The sequence below is a fragment of the Scyliorhinus torazame genome, chromosome 3, assembly GCF_047496885.1.
Source record: "Scyliorhinus torazame isolate Kashiwa2021f chromosome 3, sScyTor2.1, whole genome shotgun sequence".
In the NCBI taxonomy this organism is placed as follows: Eukaryota; Metazoa; Chordata; class Chondrichthyes; order Carcharhiniformes; family Scyliorhinidae; genus Scyliorhinus; species Scyliorhinus torazame.
In genome coordinates this window covers 3436222-3452439 of record NC_092709.1, presented here as the reverse complement: position 1 = coordinate 3452439, position 16218 = coordinate 3436222, and the positions used below count along the sequence as shown (strand labels likewise).

At 48.8% G+C, this 16218-nt stretch overlaps 1 protein-coding gene across 3 annotated transcripts in view; it reads right to left on the bottom strand.

The window, feature by feature from the left end:
- Positions 1–10008, bottom strand: part of LOC140408250 (ubiquitin-conjugating enzyme E2 D2-like) — a 59715-nt gene extending 49707 nt beyond the window's left edge. Inside the window, exons 1-2 of one of the 3 annotated variants that reach the window (XM_072495204.1) lie at positions 9662–10008; positions 4270–4333 (exon numbers count right to left, since the gene is read on the bottom strand). In XM_072495204.1, coding sequence (XP_072351305.1) covers positions 4270–4333; positions 9662–9685 — 88 coding nt within the window. In that variant the 5' untranslated portion in view covers positions 9686–10008. The remainder of the gene's footprint in view (positions 1–4269; positions 4334–9661) is intronic. The other 2 variants (XM_072495202.1, XM_072495203.1) reach the window with 2 other exon arrangements.
- Positions 10009–16218: the final 6210 nt, after the last annotated feature.

Here is a 16218-nt window from a genome sequence, read left to right as displayed (position 1 = left end):
TTGCACGTTTTTACAATAATAATAGCAGCGACATAAACATGGTACAATAAACATTGCCACCCCCATCACAATCTTCATACACCCCAACCATAAAACAACAATTCGGTGTCCCCCCACTTTGGAATTCTGCTTCTGCTGACATTTTAATTTTCCCCGAGAAAGTCAACGAACGGCTGCCACCTCCGGGTGAACCCAACCATTGACCCTTTTAAGGTGAATTTTATTTTCTCGAGACTGAGAAACCCAGCCATGTCACTAACCCAGGTCTCTACACTCGGGGGCTTCGAGTCCCTCCACATTAACAAGATCCATCTCCGGGCTACCAGGGAGGCAAAGGCCAAGACATCGGCCTCTTTCGCCCCCTGAACTCCCGGCTCTTCCAACACTCCAAAGATCGCCACCACCCGTGTTTTTAGTACTGTGGATATTGCCATAGCGAAACCCTGCCAAAACCCTCCAAGCTTCTGGCATGCCCAAAACATGTGGACATGATTTGCTGGGCTTCCCACGCACCTGTCCTCTACCCCAAAAAAAGTGCTCATCCGGGGCACCGTCATGTGTGCCCGGTGGACTACCTTGAATTGTATCAGGCTAAGCATGGCACATGATGAGGATGTATTAACCCTGCTTAGGGCATCTGCCCACAGACCCGCCTCTACCTCTCCTCCTAGCTCGTCTTCCCACTTGCCCTTAAGCTCCTCCACCGGAGTTTCCTCCGATTCCAAAAGTTCCTGGTAATGGGAAGCCCCATTGACTAGCCGGTGTAACGGAGCATTCCGCTGGCGGGGTGAAACAGAAATGTGGCGCGACGGGGAATCAAGCCCCAGATCATGTTTGCCATCTAGATAGGTCTGTCGCAAGTTGGATCTAAAAGAATAAAGTTCAGCAACTTTGTTCACAGAAATCTAGATGATCAGTGGACATAGCAAATAGGAGGAAAAGACCATTTGGTCCCTCAAGCCTGCTCCACCATTCAATATCTTGGCTGATCTGCAGCTTCAACTCCATTTTCCCCTCACAGCTTGCATGTACACCCAAACTTATCATGGTTGGGTGGGGTTACTGGGATAGGTTGGGAAGTGTGGTGCTCTTTCCAAGGGCCAGTGCAGACTCGATGGGCCGAATGGCCTCCTTCTGCACTGTAAATTCTATGATTAGCAAACTGAAGATACATTACTTTCTTCATCTATTAACATAGATTGTAAACAGCCTTGGCTCTAGCACTGATCCTTGCGGGACTCCACCACCTATCCGTCTGCCAAATTAAAAATGCACCATTTATCCCTACTCCCCTTCCATTAATCAATCCTCTAGTCACGCTAATACATCACCCCTGAACTCCATGAGCCCTTATCTTGAGTATTAACCTTTTGCATGATACCTTATAAAAAGCCTTTTGAAGGGCAGCACAGTGGTTAGCACAGCTGCCTCACGGCGCCGAGGACTCCGGTTCGATCCCGGCTCTGGGCCACTGTCCTTGTGGAGTTTACACATTCTTCCCGTGTTTGCGTTGGTTTCGCCCCCACAACCCAAAGATGTGCAGGGTAGGTGGACTGTCCACGCTAAAATTGCCCCTTAATTGGAAAAAATGAATTGGGTACTCTAAATTTAGTTTTATAAAGCCTTTTGGAAATCTAAACTTCTGCTGGTTTCCCTTTATCTACCCTACCTATTTCCTCAAACACTCTTAATAAATTTGTCAAACAGCATTTCCCTTTCACAAATCCATGCTGACCTGTTCTAACCATACTGTTTTTCTAAGTGCATTGTTAAGAATTCCTTAATACCGATGTCAAACTAAATGCTAAATTCAAGTGTACAATAAAAGGGACTAAAATAGTTGAGAGTATTAGAACATTTAAACCTCAGGTGGTTCAATGAATTCCAAGAACCTTTCTATTTTTTGATGACATAAACCCTATGCAATGCTATAGGTTTCAAAGATATCCTATACTCCTGCATCAGCGGATGCATTGGTGAAAGATTCAACACTGTCAGTTGATCCTTTGAACTCGTAACTTCAAAATCATTTATTTCTGTAACCAACTAAACAAAGTCACCAAGCTGCCTAATGTCTCTTTTGCCCAGGGTCTTTACTGACAAAACGTGACTGAGACAAATCACAGAAGAATGGCTGGTTCAGATTTCTGTCCATCACAACCACCCCAGTAGTCCCTATAACGGAAGGATTGTAGAATTATCCAAGCTCATCAAAATTCAAACTTGTTTATGAACCAGTATATGTGGTCAAATCCAAACAGATTACTCTGCTTGCAATTATGCATTCGATCTTTGGAATTCCCTCTCCAAACCTCTGCACTTCCAAGACCGAATTCTGATCAAATGTAAGTCATTGATCCAATGTCTCCCAATATGTGGCTCAGAGAGAAATTTTGTTTGATATGTTTCAGTAGAACTTTGGAGACGTTGTGCTGTATTAAAGCTGTAGTATAAATGCAGGTCCTCAGTCTCAGATAACCAACGTAAACATGTAGCAGTATCTTCCGGGCTTCAATATTCTGAACTTCACATCTAGGTTCACTACAAACTAAACTTCCTCTCTGGCACTTCAAAATAACAATTTTTCTAGCTGAAAGATAATTGGCTCATGGACTGCTTCAGAATGTGTCCAGACGCAAAAGCTTGCAATGAATAGTTTATTAGTCCCAAGGAGGTGACAAGCTACATGAAGTCCTCTCAGGGACTACTCTTATTTACATTTGTGGAAGGTTGAAGTGGCAAACAACAGAATGAAATCACCTGGTGCTCTATTATGCTGGTACGGTCCGAAACAAAAGACATAAACCAACATGGTCAAACACTAAACACCTTGTACAATAACTCAAAACCATAGAATCCATACAGTTCAGAAGGATGCCATTTGGCCGATCAAGTCTGCTCCGATCTCCCGAAAGAGCACCCTCCCTAGGCCCCCACCCTATCCCCGAGCAATGATCAAGGCAAATCCACCTCATCTACACATCCTAGGACTGTAGGTGGAAACCGGAGCACCCAGAGGAGATCCTTGAAGACTCGGGGGAACATGCAAACTCCGTACAGTCACCCAATTGAACCCGGGTCCCTGGCGTTGAGGCATCAGTGCTAACCACTGAGCCACCATGAAACCCATAACCACTGTGTCACCGAGCAGCCATCTTAAATACTGTCTCACTAACCTCCAGTATTATATCTAAGGGATATGGGGAAAGAGGGGAAATATGAGATAGAGGATTAGCCATGATCTGTTTGAATGATGGAGCAAGCTCGAAGGGCAGAATGGCCTACTCCTTCTCCTATGTACTTCACCATATTGTTAGGTAGTTCAGGGCACTCCACTGAAAACATAGCTCAGAATTAACCCTTGTATCACTAGTTATGTTTTCAAATAATTCACTGGACATGAAGCTCTTTGGGATATACTGAAGATGTGCTGCACACCCCATTTGTAAAAATACTGTGGGAGAGGGGGGTAGGAATTAAATAATTAACCTGCTGTATTTTCTGCCTATTTAATCATAGTTATTGTTATTAATAACATTTATTGTGTTTAAATTTACAAACCTGGTAACTGTAGTTATTGGGCAGCCAAGAACCAAAGACTTTGGGTGTTTTTCTGAGAAATATTTCTTAATTTCAATTGTGTTGCGACTCTGGGTCAAGTGGGGCTGGAATTAACCACGCACTAACCTAGGGGGTCGTAACATCGCTAATTTCTTTGGTCTACATAAAACGGGTGCAAATTGGTTCAAATACTCCCATATTGTCCTGTGGAGAGGGCAATACATCCAGAAATAGTCCATAACAGAATCAGTTAGCTTCACTGGGACAAAATCCAACACAGGTTTTCCAAACACATGTATCTAGAGATCGTTATTGTTAAGATTGCTAATGTCAATAATTCAACATTATGGTTGCTGAGGCCAAAGGAAGATCTACTTAAAACCAAGGTTTTTTCAGCAAGGTAACTATGTTGACTAAACAGCAAAACCTAGCCAGGATTGTTAAAAAGTTTCTACACAAACCTTTAAGAGAAAACAACTTCTATTCTTTAGCGAAGCTTGGAAACCAAACAACACCTGCATTCAAACGGCAGACAGCTGCCACTGACAGCTAAATGGACAGTGAAGAATACCTGATGCAATCATGCCAATGCTCTGATGTGCCTTTGATGTTTCCTTCATACAAAACCAGCAATTTCCATTTTAAATGGAACTCAAAGAACGCCAAGAAGCATTTATTTTTCCGTACCATTTTATTTAAAATACTCACTGTCATCTCCAACTGGACCTGCAGAACATTGTGCTGGAGGATCACGAGCCAGGTCCTGGAGTTCCTAGATTTAAAAATAAAAACCAAGTTAAAGTTTCATGGATTAGATGTGGAATGACAATCTTGTCTGTGCCAACATCCAAATCAAACATACACTCTGCAAATGGTGACAATCAGGTAATAACTGGTGACAATTAGGTAATACAAAGGTGTGCACAAAATACACAATCTACAGTAATCCAACAGCTTCACGGTCACTGCTTTTTCTGCTGATGCCGACTGAATTCCTTCACAGCAATGAAGCTATGTTGAACCTTTCTGAATCACTGGTTAGACCTCAACTAGCATCCGGTTGTTGAATAAACACACATTTTCCAGTGGATGCTGGAAGTCGGAAATAAAAATAGAAAATGGTGGGTAAACTCAGCAGGTCTGGCAGCATTTATGGAGGAACAGAGTTCACGTTTTGGATCTAAATGATCCTTTTACAATGTTAACTCAGTCTCTCTCCAGATCTGCTGGGTTTACCCAGCATTTTCTGTTATTTCCAGTTGTTGGGGTTTTGAAGATGATGCAGAGATTTACAAGAATGGTACTAAGGAAGAGGCACTTCAGTTACGTGGAGAGACTGTTCCGAAGAGAGAAAATTAAAGAGATTTAATAAAGGTACCTCAAAATTCATGAGGGGCGATGTCAAGAGCAGATAGCAAAAATATGTTCCTCCTGATGGGAATTGATAACCAGAGGGCACAGACATAAGATCATTGGCAAAGAAACCGCGGAGGGAAAAATAATTGATTTGGAATCCCCTGCCCGAGAGGGTGGTGGAAGCAGATTCAGTAATGATATTCAAAAGGGGGGAAAAAAATAAAATTAAAGAATTGGAGAATGATACTAATTGGACCTATCTTAATGGGTTGAATGAACACCTTCCATGACGTACGGTTCTCTGAAATTTCAAACTAAATGTTAAGGACTGAATTACAGGTCCAATAACAACAACAACTGAGAAGAGGGCAATAACCAAGGTCATGGGTATGATTCGACTCCAATGCACAAAAACTCCAACAATGCAACCATAACACTCTCCCAGCTGGTCTTCCACGTGCCATATGATTAAAAACTCTTGCCCATTTCTTCACCCGCTCACCCGTAGATGTGCTTGCTAGCCTACATCTACTTCCAGTCTGACAACACCCCATTTTTAAAATTCATTATTTTGATTTGGGTTTATTGTCACGTGTACCGAGGTACATTGAAAAGTGTTCTTCTGCATTCAGTCCAGACAGATTGTTCTATATATGAGAAACATAGGACATATGATAAATACACAAAATAAACAGCCACAGACATCGGGTGAAGCATACGGAGCGTAGTGCTACTCGGTAGAGAAGATGAGTGAGAGATCAGTTTAGTCCATAAAGGGCCGTTCAGAAATCTGGTAACAGCGGGGAAGAAGCTGTCTTCGAATCTGTTAGTGCATGTTCTCAGAGTTTTGTATCTCTTGCCCGGTGGAAGAGGTTGGTAGAGACAATAACCCGGGTGGGAGGGGTCTTTGATTATGCTGCACACTTTCCCAAGGCAGCAGTAGGTGTACACAGAGTCAATGGATGGGAGTATGCGTGATGGACTGGGCTGTGTTCACGACTCTCTGAAGTTTCTTGTGGTCTTGGAACGAGCAGTTGCCATATCAGGCTGTAATGCAGTCAGATAGGATGTTTTCTATGGTGCATCTGTAAAAGTTGGTACGAGTCAATCTGGACATGCCAAATTTCCTTAGTTTCCTGAGGCAGTATAGGCGTTGTTGTGCTTTCTTGGTCGTAGCGTCAACATGGGTGGACCAGGTCAGATTGTTGGTGATGTGCACTCTTAGGAATTTGAAGCTGTTAACCATCTCCACTTCGGCACCATTGATGCTGACAGGAGCATGTACGCTACTTTGCTTCCTGAAGTCAATAACCAGCTCCTTAGTTTTACTGACATTGAAGGAGAGATTGTTGTCGTTACACCATGCCACTAGGTTCTCCATCTCCGTATATTCAATCCGTAAACTTCTCTGAAGTTTGAAACTGTTCCTCCTTGACGTTGCACCTGAAAGCCTACATTTTGAATATATCTCCATGTGGCTTGCTTATTCACTAGATTGATTCCCATGATGAGCAGCTGTCCCATCAGAAGAGATCAAGCAAGATGGGCCTACACTCTCTGGAATTTAGAAGAATGAGTGGTGATCTCATTGAGATGTATAGAATTCTTAGACAGCTTGGTTGATGCTCTCCTAACTAGGGAGTCTAAAACTAGAAGCCATTCCCTCAGATAAGTGGTTGACCATTTCAGACTGAGGTAAGAACTTCTTCACTCAATTTTGAATCTTTAGAGTTCTCTACTAATGAGGGTATTCAATGCTGAGATTGCCATATTCTGGGCATGAAGGGAGTCTATGGCCTTACTGAATGATGAAGTTCAAAGGGCCAAATAGCAGACTCCTGCTCTTGTTATTTTGCCCATCCATACTTTTGTCACCTCCTTTAGCAAGGTACAGCACTGTATTGTCGAAGTTCGTCTTCCCGGTTCTTTGATTGCTTAATAATTTGGGATACTTTCAGAGAAGCCAGCAAGCTAGCCTCATTTTTATGCCATAATTGTCCTTTTCGATCATCCTGCTTAGCACAAATTATTACTTGCATTTGTATAGGAAAATAATAGAGATTAATTATTTGATGCTTTCACTTAATTAAGTTCACACTGAATGAATTGCTCGTATGAGTAACCAGCTTGTACAAAAGCAAGTCAAAATAAATAAGTCATTCCAATTTGGGGCTGTTTTCAGTTAGAAATGATCAGATGCTTGCTGAGAACATTCTTCTATATTAATGCCAGTGTTTCAAAGCACTGTTAATCCAAAATCCTAATCTCACTGCCATAAACCATCCAATCTATAATCCCTTAACCAACTAACTATTTGCCTAATCTAACAAAAGCTCTGTACTCTAATAATGACAGCAGACGAGGTTAACTGAATTTGACTCTAATGTAACCACTATGCATTTGGCAACAACTGAACGTCCTTCGAGGGCTGATTTTTTTTCAGATGGCTCTTTAAATTGTTCAATGTCACTGGACAAAATCTTATCAGCCTGCAGAAAACAAACACTATGGAGTTCACTCTCAGGCAGTACTTTACGACAGTGGTCTAAACATTCTGTGAGGACTGAAGCATCCATGGACAAAATTTCATTCATAATGGTTTCACATTACTTAGATTACAAATTAGTTTTTCAGATGTTAAGGCACCACAGTCCCAGATGACCCTAGGCTGTTTCCCCTTTGAGAGGAAGAGCTGACTGGTGGTGATTTAACCCGAGGATCACCGCACCTCGGGCAAGGAGTAAGGGTGGGAAGGCAGGGCCTTCATGAATAACCTCAGCCGGTACAGGAATTGAACCCGTATTGCTGACCTCGCTCTGCATCAGGAACCAGCTGTCCAGACCACTAAAGCGTGGGCAAGGGGGGCGCCCAGGAGGGACACGGGGGGCACCCAGGAGGGGCCGCCCAGGAGGGGCACGGGGGGGCGCCCAGGAAGGGGCAAGGGGGCACCCAGGAGGGGCAAGGGGGGCACCCAGGAGGGGCAAGGGGGGCACCCAGGAGGGGCAAGGGGGGCACCCAGGAGGGGCAAGGGGGGCACCCAGGAGGGGCAAGGGGGCACCCAGGAGGGGCAAGGGGGGCACCCAGGAGGGGCAAGGGGGGCACCCAGGAGGGGCAAGGGGGGCACCCAGGAGGGGCAAGGGGGGCACCCAGGAGGGGCAAGGGGGGCACCCAGGAGGGGCAAGGGGGGCACCCAGGAGGGGCAAGGGGGGCACCCAGGAGGGGCAAGGGGGGCACCCAGGAGGGGCAAGGGGGGCACCCAGGAGGGGCAAGGGGGGCACCCAGGAGGGGCAAGGGGGGCACCCAGGAGGGGCAAGGGGGGCACCCAGGAGGGGCAAGGGGGGCACCCAGGAGGGGCAAGGGGGGCACCCAGGAGGGGCAAGGGGGGCACCCAGGAGGGGCAAGGGGGGCACCCAGGAGGGGCAAGGGGGGCACCCAGGAGGGGCAAGGGGGGCACCCAGGAGGGGCAAGGGGGGCACCCAGGAGGGGCAAGGGGGGCACCCAGGAGGGGCAAGGGGGGCACCCAGGAGGGGCAAGGGGGGCACCCAGGAGGGGCAAGGGGGGCACCCAGGAGGGGCAAGGGGGGCACCCAGGAGGGGCAAGGGGGCACCCAGGAGGGGCAAGGGGGGCACCCAGGAGGGGCAAGGGGGGCACCCAGGAGGGGCAAGGGGGGCACCCAGGAGGGGCAAGGGGGGCACCCAGGAGGGGCAAGGGGGGCACCCAGGAGGGGCAAGGGGGGCACCCAGGAGGGGCAAGGGGGGCACCCAGGAGGGGCAAGGGGGGCACCCAGGAGGGGCAAGGGGGGCACCCAGGAGGGGCAAGGGGGGCACCCAGGAGGGGCAAGGGGGGCACCCAGGAGGGGCAAGGGGGGCACCCAGGAGGGGCAAGGGGGGCACCCAGGAGGGGCAAGGGGGGCACCCAGGAGGGGCAAGGGGGGCACCCAGGAGGGGCAAGGGGGACACCCAGGAGGGGCAAGGGGGACACCCAGGAGGGGCAAGGGGGACACCCAGGAGGGGCAAGGGGGACACCTAGGAGGGGCAAGGGGGACACCCAGGAGGGGCAAGGGGGACACCCAGGAGGGGCAAGGGGGACACTCCCCAGGAGGGGCAAGGGGGACACCCCCCAGGAGGGGCAAGGGGGACACCCCCCAGGAGGGGCAAGGGGGACACCCCCCAGGAGGGGCAAGGGGGACACCCCCCAGGAGGGGCAAGGGGGACACCCCCCAGGAGGGGCAAGGGGGGCACCCAGGAGAGGCAAGGGGGACACCCAGGAGGGGCAAGGGGGACACCCAGGAGGGGCAAGGGGGACACCCAGGAGGGGCAAGGGGGACACCCAGGAGGGGCAAGGGGGACACCCAGGAGGGGCAAGGGGGACACCCAGCAGGGGCAAGGGGGACACCCAGCAGGGGCAAGGGGGACACCCAGGAGGGGCAAGGGGGACACCCAGGAGGGGCAAGGGGGACACCCAGGAGGGGCAAGTGGGACGCCCAGGTGGGGCAAGGGGGACACCCAGGAGGGGCAAGTGGGACGCCCAGCAGGGGCAGGGGGAGAATGTCCTGTTGGTGGAGGGTCTGGCCGCCATCTTGAGGCCCCAGCCGGACAGGCCGCAGTTTCCGAGCCTATTCCGAGGCCCCAGTCCCTGGGCCGGCCTCCCCCGGGAATGTCGCCGCCACACCGCGGCTTAGAGGCTGTTCCCGGCTCAGAGTGGGTGGTGTGAGGGAGTGGAGGCGCCGTCACCGCCCGGTTACCTTGTTAATCCGCTTCAGCGCCATCCCGGGGGCGGGCCTCAGCCGCTCGGCGGCGGGGGAAGTGGGAAAGGAGGCTGAGTGCAGGCAGGCTCCGTCCCCCCGGCGCCCAGTCCGCTCCCACCCGGCCGCTGCCCGGCGCCGCTCCTGCTGCCCGCTCCCGGGTTCCGCTCCTCGGCCCCGCTGCCGGGCTCCGCTCCCCGCTGCCTGCTCCCGGCTCCGCTTCCCCGCTGCCGGCCGCTCTCCCCTCTCGGTCCGGGCTCCGGGACCCTGATTCTCGGCACAAGATGGCGGCCGCCGGAACTACAATCCCCTCCCCCTGGGCAGCAGATCCCTCCGCCGGGGAAAGAGTCCGTGCCGCCCCATTGACACAGCGCGGCGGAGGGATACAGCCCGGCAGCCTGAGACCGCGCGATATCTCCAGGGCCGCCCGCGCGCACGTCGCCGAGGCCGCCCTGCCCACTCCCGCGCGGACACGCGCACGCCCCCCACGGGCACGCGCACGTCCCTCCCAGAGCAGCTTCTGCCCCACAACAAATATCATTCACTGAGTCTGCGCAGAACCGGTCCCACTCATCAGTCACTAGCCACTTGTTATATTACTTTGTGTATTCTATATATTACTATATACTATATATATATATTACTCTTTTCAACCAGCCCAGTTGATGAGACGAACAGTGCTCTTCTTGTAAAGAGAAACTCATTTATTGCGTGATATAAATTACATTTGTGAGTTTTTTTTACTTAATACTGAATTAGTAAACAAATAAAATTTAGTAAAGATAACTAACGATACAATATAATGGTCGGGATTCGCCCCGCCGCCAGCTGCCCCATTCTTCAGCGCCGTTTTTCAGGCGCCCGCGGGATCGCCACCGCGTCGGTCGGGGGCCGTTCACAGCGACCCCCCCCCACCCCGGCAATTCTCTGGGCCCCGATGTGCCGAGTGGCCGACGGGTTTATCCGAGTCCCACCGGCGTGGATTCCTCACCTCCCACATGGTGGGACCAGGAATGTACGTGTGCGGGGGCCGTCCTGGAGGGGGGGGGGGCGCCCGCCCACGGTGGCCTGGCCCGCGATCGGGGCCTACCGATCAGCGGGCGGGCTGGTTCCGTGAGGGCCTACTTCATTCCGTGCCGGGCTCCTGTAGGGCTCCGCCATATTGCCCGGGGGCCGGCGCAGAGAAGCATGCGCAGAAATATGACGGCCGTTCCGCGCATGCGCGGACTCGCGTGGGCCGTTCCCCGCGGGCTGGAGCTGCGGCTACGACTCCGGCAGCAAACTAGCCCCCTAGAAAGGTGAGAATTTCTCACTTTCGGAGACCGTTGACACCGGAGTCGTTGGCGCCGGATTTCACGCCGGCGTGGGTACATAGCCCCATTATTAGAGAATCCCGCCCAATGTGTCCTCATACCACTGACCAGTCACTGACCACATACCTCTGACCAGTCACTGACCACATACCTCTGACCAGTCACTGACCACATACCTCTGACCAGTCACTGACCACATACCACTGACCAGTCACTGACCACATACCTCTGACCAGTCACTGACCACATACCACTGACCAGTCACTGACCACATACCTCTGACCAGTCACTGACCACATACCTCTGACCAGTCACTGACCACATACCACTGACCAGCCACTGACCACATAACTCTGACCAGTCACTGACCACAAAACTCTGACCAGTCACTGACCACATACCTCTGACCAGTCACTGACCTCATACCTCTGACCAGTCACTGACCACATACCTCTGACCAGTCACTGACCTCATACCTCTGACCAATAATTTTCCCACCTTGGACTAAGAAAATGAAGGAGTCTCAGGAGTCGAGTTGCACCGTATTGCACATGGGCTGAGACTTTCCGGCCCTTCCGGACGGTGGGATCTTCAGGGCCCACCGGGGTGTGTGAGCCTTATAAAATGCCTTAGAGGTCAGCAGGACCAGAAGATCCCACTGGCTGCCAATGGGGAACTGCCTCCACTTCCCAAAAACATGCCGTGGTGATAGGGAAAAATCCCGACCATGGAATTTATAGCTCAAAACCACACAGTATTTATGCTCCACCTATCCTGCATCTAACCCAATCAGCATAACCTTACAGTCCTATCCCTTGTATACTAAGTTTGCCCTTAAATACATAATTGTTTGTTCAAATATTCCATGAGGTACCACACCCAAGCTCACTGACCTAAATTGGTTCTCAGTCAAGCAATGCCTTGATTTTAAAATTGCCCCTCCTTATCTACGTAATCTTCTCCAACCCCACCATCCACTGAAATATCTGCGATCTTCTAATTCTGGCCTCTTGTGCATCCTCAATTTTAATCACTCGACCAGTTGACTAGGCCCCAAACTCTCCACACTTGTACTTTGTTTTCGTCCATTACGACCACTTTGACGAATCATTTTGTCATCTGATCTAATATCTCCTCATAAGAACTTAAGGGCTAGGAGGAGTAGGCCATTCAGCCCCTCGAGCCCGCTCTGCCATTCAATACGATCATGGCTAATCTCCTCTCGGCCTCAATTCCACTTTCCTGCCCGTTCTCCATAACCCTTTAACCCATTACTAATTAAACATCTGTCAAGCTCCTCATTAAATTTGCTCACTGACCCAGCATCCACTTCACTCTGGGGTAGCGAATCCCGCAGATTGATGATTCTTTGAGAGAAGTAATTTATCCTCATCTCTGTTTTAAATCTGCTACCCCTTATCCTAGAATTCTAGAATGCCCCACAAGAGAAAACATCCACTCTACGTCTACTTTATTCATACCTTTTATTATCTTATATTCTTCAATTAGGTCTTCACACATTCTTCTAAACTCCAGAGAATATAGTGCTAAACTGTTCAAGCTCTCTTCATACGACAAACCCCTATCTCTGGAATCAATCTAGTGAACCTCCTCTGAACTGCCTCCAATGCCATTATATCTTTCCTCAAATAAGGGGACCAAAACTGTACACAGTACTCCAGGTACGGTCTCACTAATACCTTCTACAGTTGCAGCACCACTTCCCTACTTTTATACTCTATTCCTTTAGTAATAAATGCCAACATTTCATTCGTCTTCCTTATTACCTGCTGTACCCGCTTACTAGTTTTCTGCGATTAATGGACAAAGACACCCAGATCCCTCTGCACCGAAACATTCTGAAGTTTCTCCCCATTTAGAAAATAAGTTGCTTTTCCATTTTCCTGACCAAAATGGACAACCTCACACTTATCCACGTTAAACGCCATCTGCCAAATTGAGGCCCAGTCGCCTAACCTATCCATTTGTAAACGTCCATTTCTTTATTGCAACTTACTATCCCATGTATTATAGTGTCACCTGAAAATTTAGACAGATGTTAAACTAACTGGTGTATAGGGCAGCACAGTGGCGCAGGGGTTAGCCCTGCTGCCTCACGGCGCCGAGGTCCCAGGTTCGATCCTGGCTCTGGGTCACTGTCCATGTGGAGTTTGCACATTCTCCCCGTGTTTGCGTGGGTTTCACCCCCACAACCCAAAGATGTGCAGGGTAGGTGGAGAGGCTACGCTAAATTGTCCCTTAATTGGAAAAAAAATGAATTGGGTATTCTAAAAATTTTTTAAAAACTAACTGGTGTATCCTACTTTCTGCCTCCCTCCCTTTTTGAAGAAGGCTGTTACATTAGCATTTTCCCAATTCGCTGGACCCTTTCCTGCATCCAGGGAATTTTGGAATATTACAAACAATAGAGGCACTATCTCCGCTGCCACTTCCTTTAATGCCCTAGGATGTAGGCCACCGGGCCCTGGGGACTTGTCTACCTTCAATTCCAATAGTTTGTTCAGTACTTTTTCCCAATTGATGATGATTGTTGTAAGTTCCTCCCTTTCTAATATCTCTGCACTGCCTGTTACTGTTGTTCCCCACCGGGAAAATGGAGACAAAATACTGATTTAGTGTCTCTGCTATTTGTGCGTATTTGTGTGTTCCCCACTATTGACATGTGTCTCAGTATCATACTTTCTTTTATAATGCTCTTGTGAAGCACCTTGGGACATTTCATTACATTAAAGGCACTGCAGAAATCTAACTTTTGTTGTTGTTGTTGTAGCAATTTTGATGTTCTAACCAATTGCTGTTGTGACAATTGAGATCGAATGCAAATCGGTAACAGTTGCAATGTGGCTGGTGGTGCAGCATTTTATGGTCATTTATGGAAGAAATCTGTCCATCATTACTTAGAAAGTGTGGCCACAAAATGGGTGGATAAGAGATGGCACAGCAATGAAACTTTACAATTTTCTGAATCACAAACAACTTCCTAAATGCCTTGTAGGCTAAAATATTTAAACAGTGAGTAGGTTTGCCAATCCCAATTTTTAGGGCCCATCAAAGAAGGAGATTACGTTAGAGGAGCTGAACATGTAGTGTTAGTTTAGGAAGCAGAGAAATGACTTGCTTTGGAAACCTATGTCACAGCACCAACTACAGGTGAACTGGTGGCACTTTTATAGTTGATTTTCTCATTGTACAAAAAGACCTGAAATTTCTATAGCACCTCTCACAACCTCAGAACATCCAAAAGTGCTTTACAGCTAATTATATTCTTTTGAAATGTAATCACTCTTGTACTGTAGGAAACATGACTGCCAATTTTGCACAGCATGGTCCCATAAAGAGCAGTGGGATAAATAACTAGATAATTTATTTCAGCGATGTTAGTTGAGGGCAAAGAATTATAGAATCAAATAATGGGTGCAGTCAATAAGAAAACCATTTGGCCTGTTGAGCTCATGGTAGCACTCTGAATGAGCAATTAAACTAGTCCCACTTCCTACTTTGCCCATAGCCCTGAACATTTTTCCTTCAACTACTAACTGTGATGAATGTAAGAAATTGTTATATATATTGTATTTTATATCCATTGCAGAAATGTTTTTGAAAGCCCGAGTTCAGGTATATATATATCTGTTGGAGTAATATTATTAAAGAATCTAGGTTAAGCTATCGAGAATCTGTGGTTGAAAAAAGTGCAATTAAGATGCCATAATAGTGAGATCATCATTCATTCCAACCATGTAATTGTTTGCCTATATAAGGCCTATTGAAATGTAGTTATAATTACTGGAGATTCCCTGGAGAGTAGATAATTTGATTGTTTAGATTTAGGTAAGCAGCTCATGGGATCTGAGTGGGATAAAGATGGTATAATTAGTGGGAGGAACCAGGTCTGTAGCAAGCAATTCAGCTTTTAGTCTGCCAAAGACAGCAGAACGTACAGCTGGTATTTGAAAGGGTTTCTCTCTCCCTCTCCAAGCAGTCCTTCTAATTTACCTCTTTACAGAGGTCAACAAGTGTTTGTTAACTTTATTTATAAGTACGAAGTCTTACAACACCAGGTTAAAGTCCAACAGGTTTGTTTCGATGTCACTAGCGTTCGGAGCGCTGCTCCTTCCTCAGGTGAATGAAGAGGTATGTTCCAGAAACACATATACAGACAAATTCAAAGATGCCAAACAATGCTTGGAATGCGACCATTAGCAGGTGATTAAATCTTTACAGATCCAGAGATGGGGTAATTCTAAATCTTAACAACCCCCATCAGGGGCGGGGCCGAGAGGGAAGCACAGGCTTTGTTCCCGCGCTATGGAAATTGTGGCGGGAAAAGGGGGCGCAGGAAGGAGGGGGCCTCACATAATGGGAGGCTAAGGATAAACGGGGGAAGCCAAGGTCAGCCAGAGTTTGCTGACTTCTGGGAGCAACATGGGGGGTGCAACTACGCTAGAGGGGGATCTAGCGGGGGGGGGGTTAACTGGGTTGCTGCTGCTAAGGAGAAGGGGGAGCTGTTATGGGATGGGGTGGTCGAGGCGGGAGGGCACCGTCAGGGGGATATACGGATACGTGGGAACCGGGTGAGGAGCTGGGTTAAAAAAGGGGATGGCTAGTCAACAAAGGGGGGGGGGTAAAGAGCCCCCCAACCCGGCTGATCACGTGGAACGTGAGAGGGTTGAACGGGCCGATTAAAAGGGCACGGGTACTCACACACCTAAAGAAATTAAAGGCAGATGTGGTTATGTTGCAGGAGACGCATCTGAAACTGATAGATCAGGTCAGACTACGTAAAGGATGGGTGGGACAGGTGTTTCATTTGGGTTTAGATGCGAAGAATAGGGGGGTGGCTATCTTAGTGGGGAAGCGGGTACTGTTTGAGGCAAAGACCATAGTGGCGGATAGTGGGGGTAGATATGTGATGGTGAGTGGCAGATTGCAAGGGGAGGCGGTGGTTCTGGTGAATGTATATGCCCCGAACTGGGATGATGCAAATTTTATGAGGCGTATGTTGGGACGTATCCCGGACCTGGAGGCGGGAAAGTTGGTAATGGGGGGAGACATCAATACGGTGCTTGATCCAGGGCTGGACCGTTCGAGGTCCAGGACCGGAAGGAGGCCGGCAGCGGCCAGGGTGCTCAAGGACTTCATGGAGCAGATGGGAGGGGTAGACCCCTGGAGATTTAGTAGGCCTAGGAGTAAGGAGTTCTCATTTTTCTCCCATGTTCACAAGGT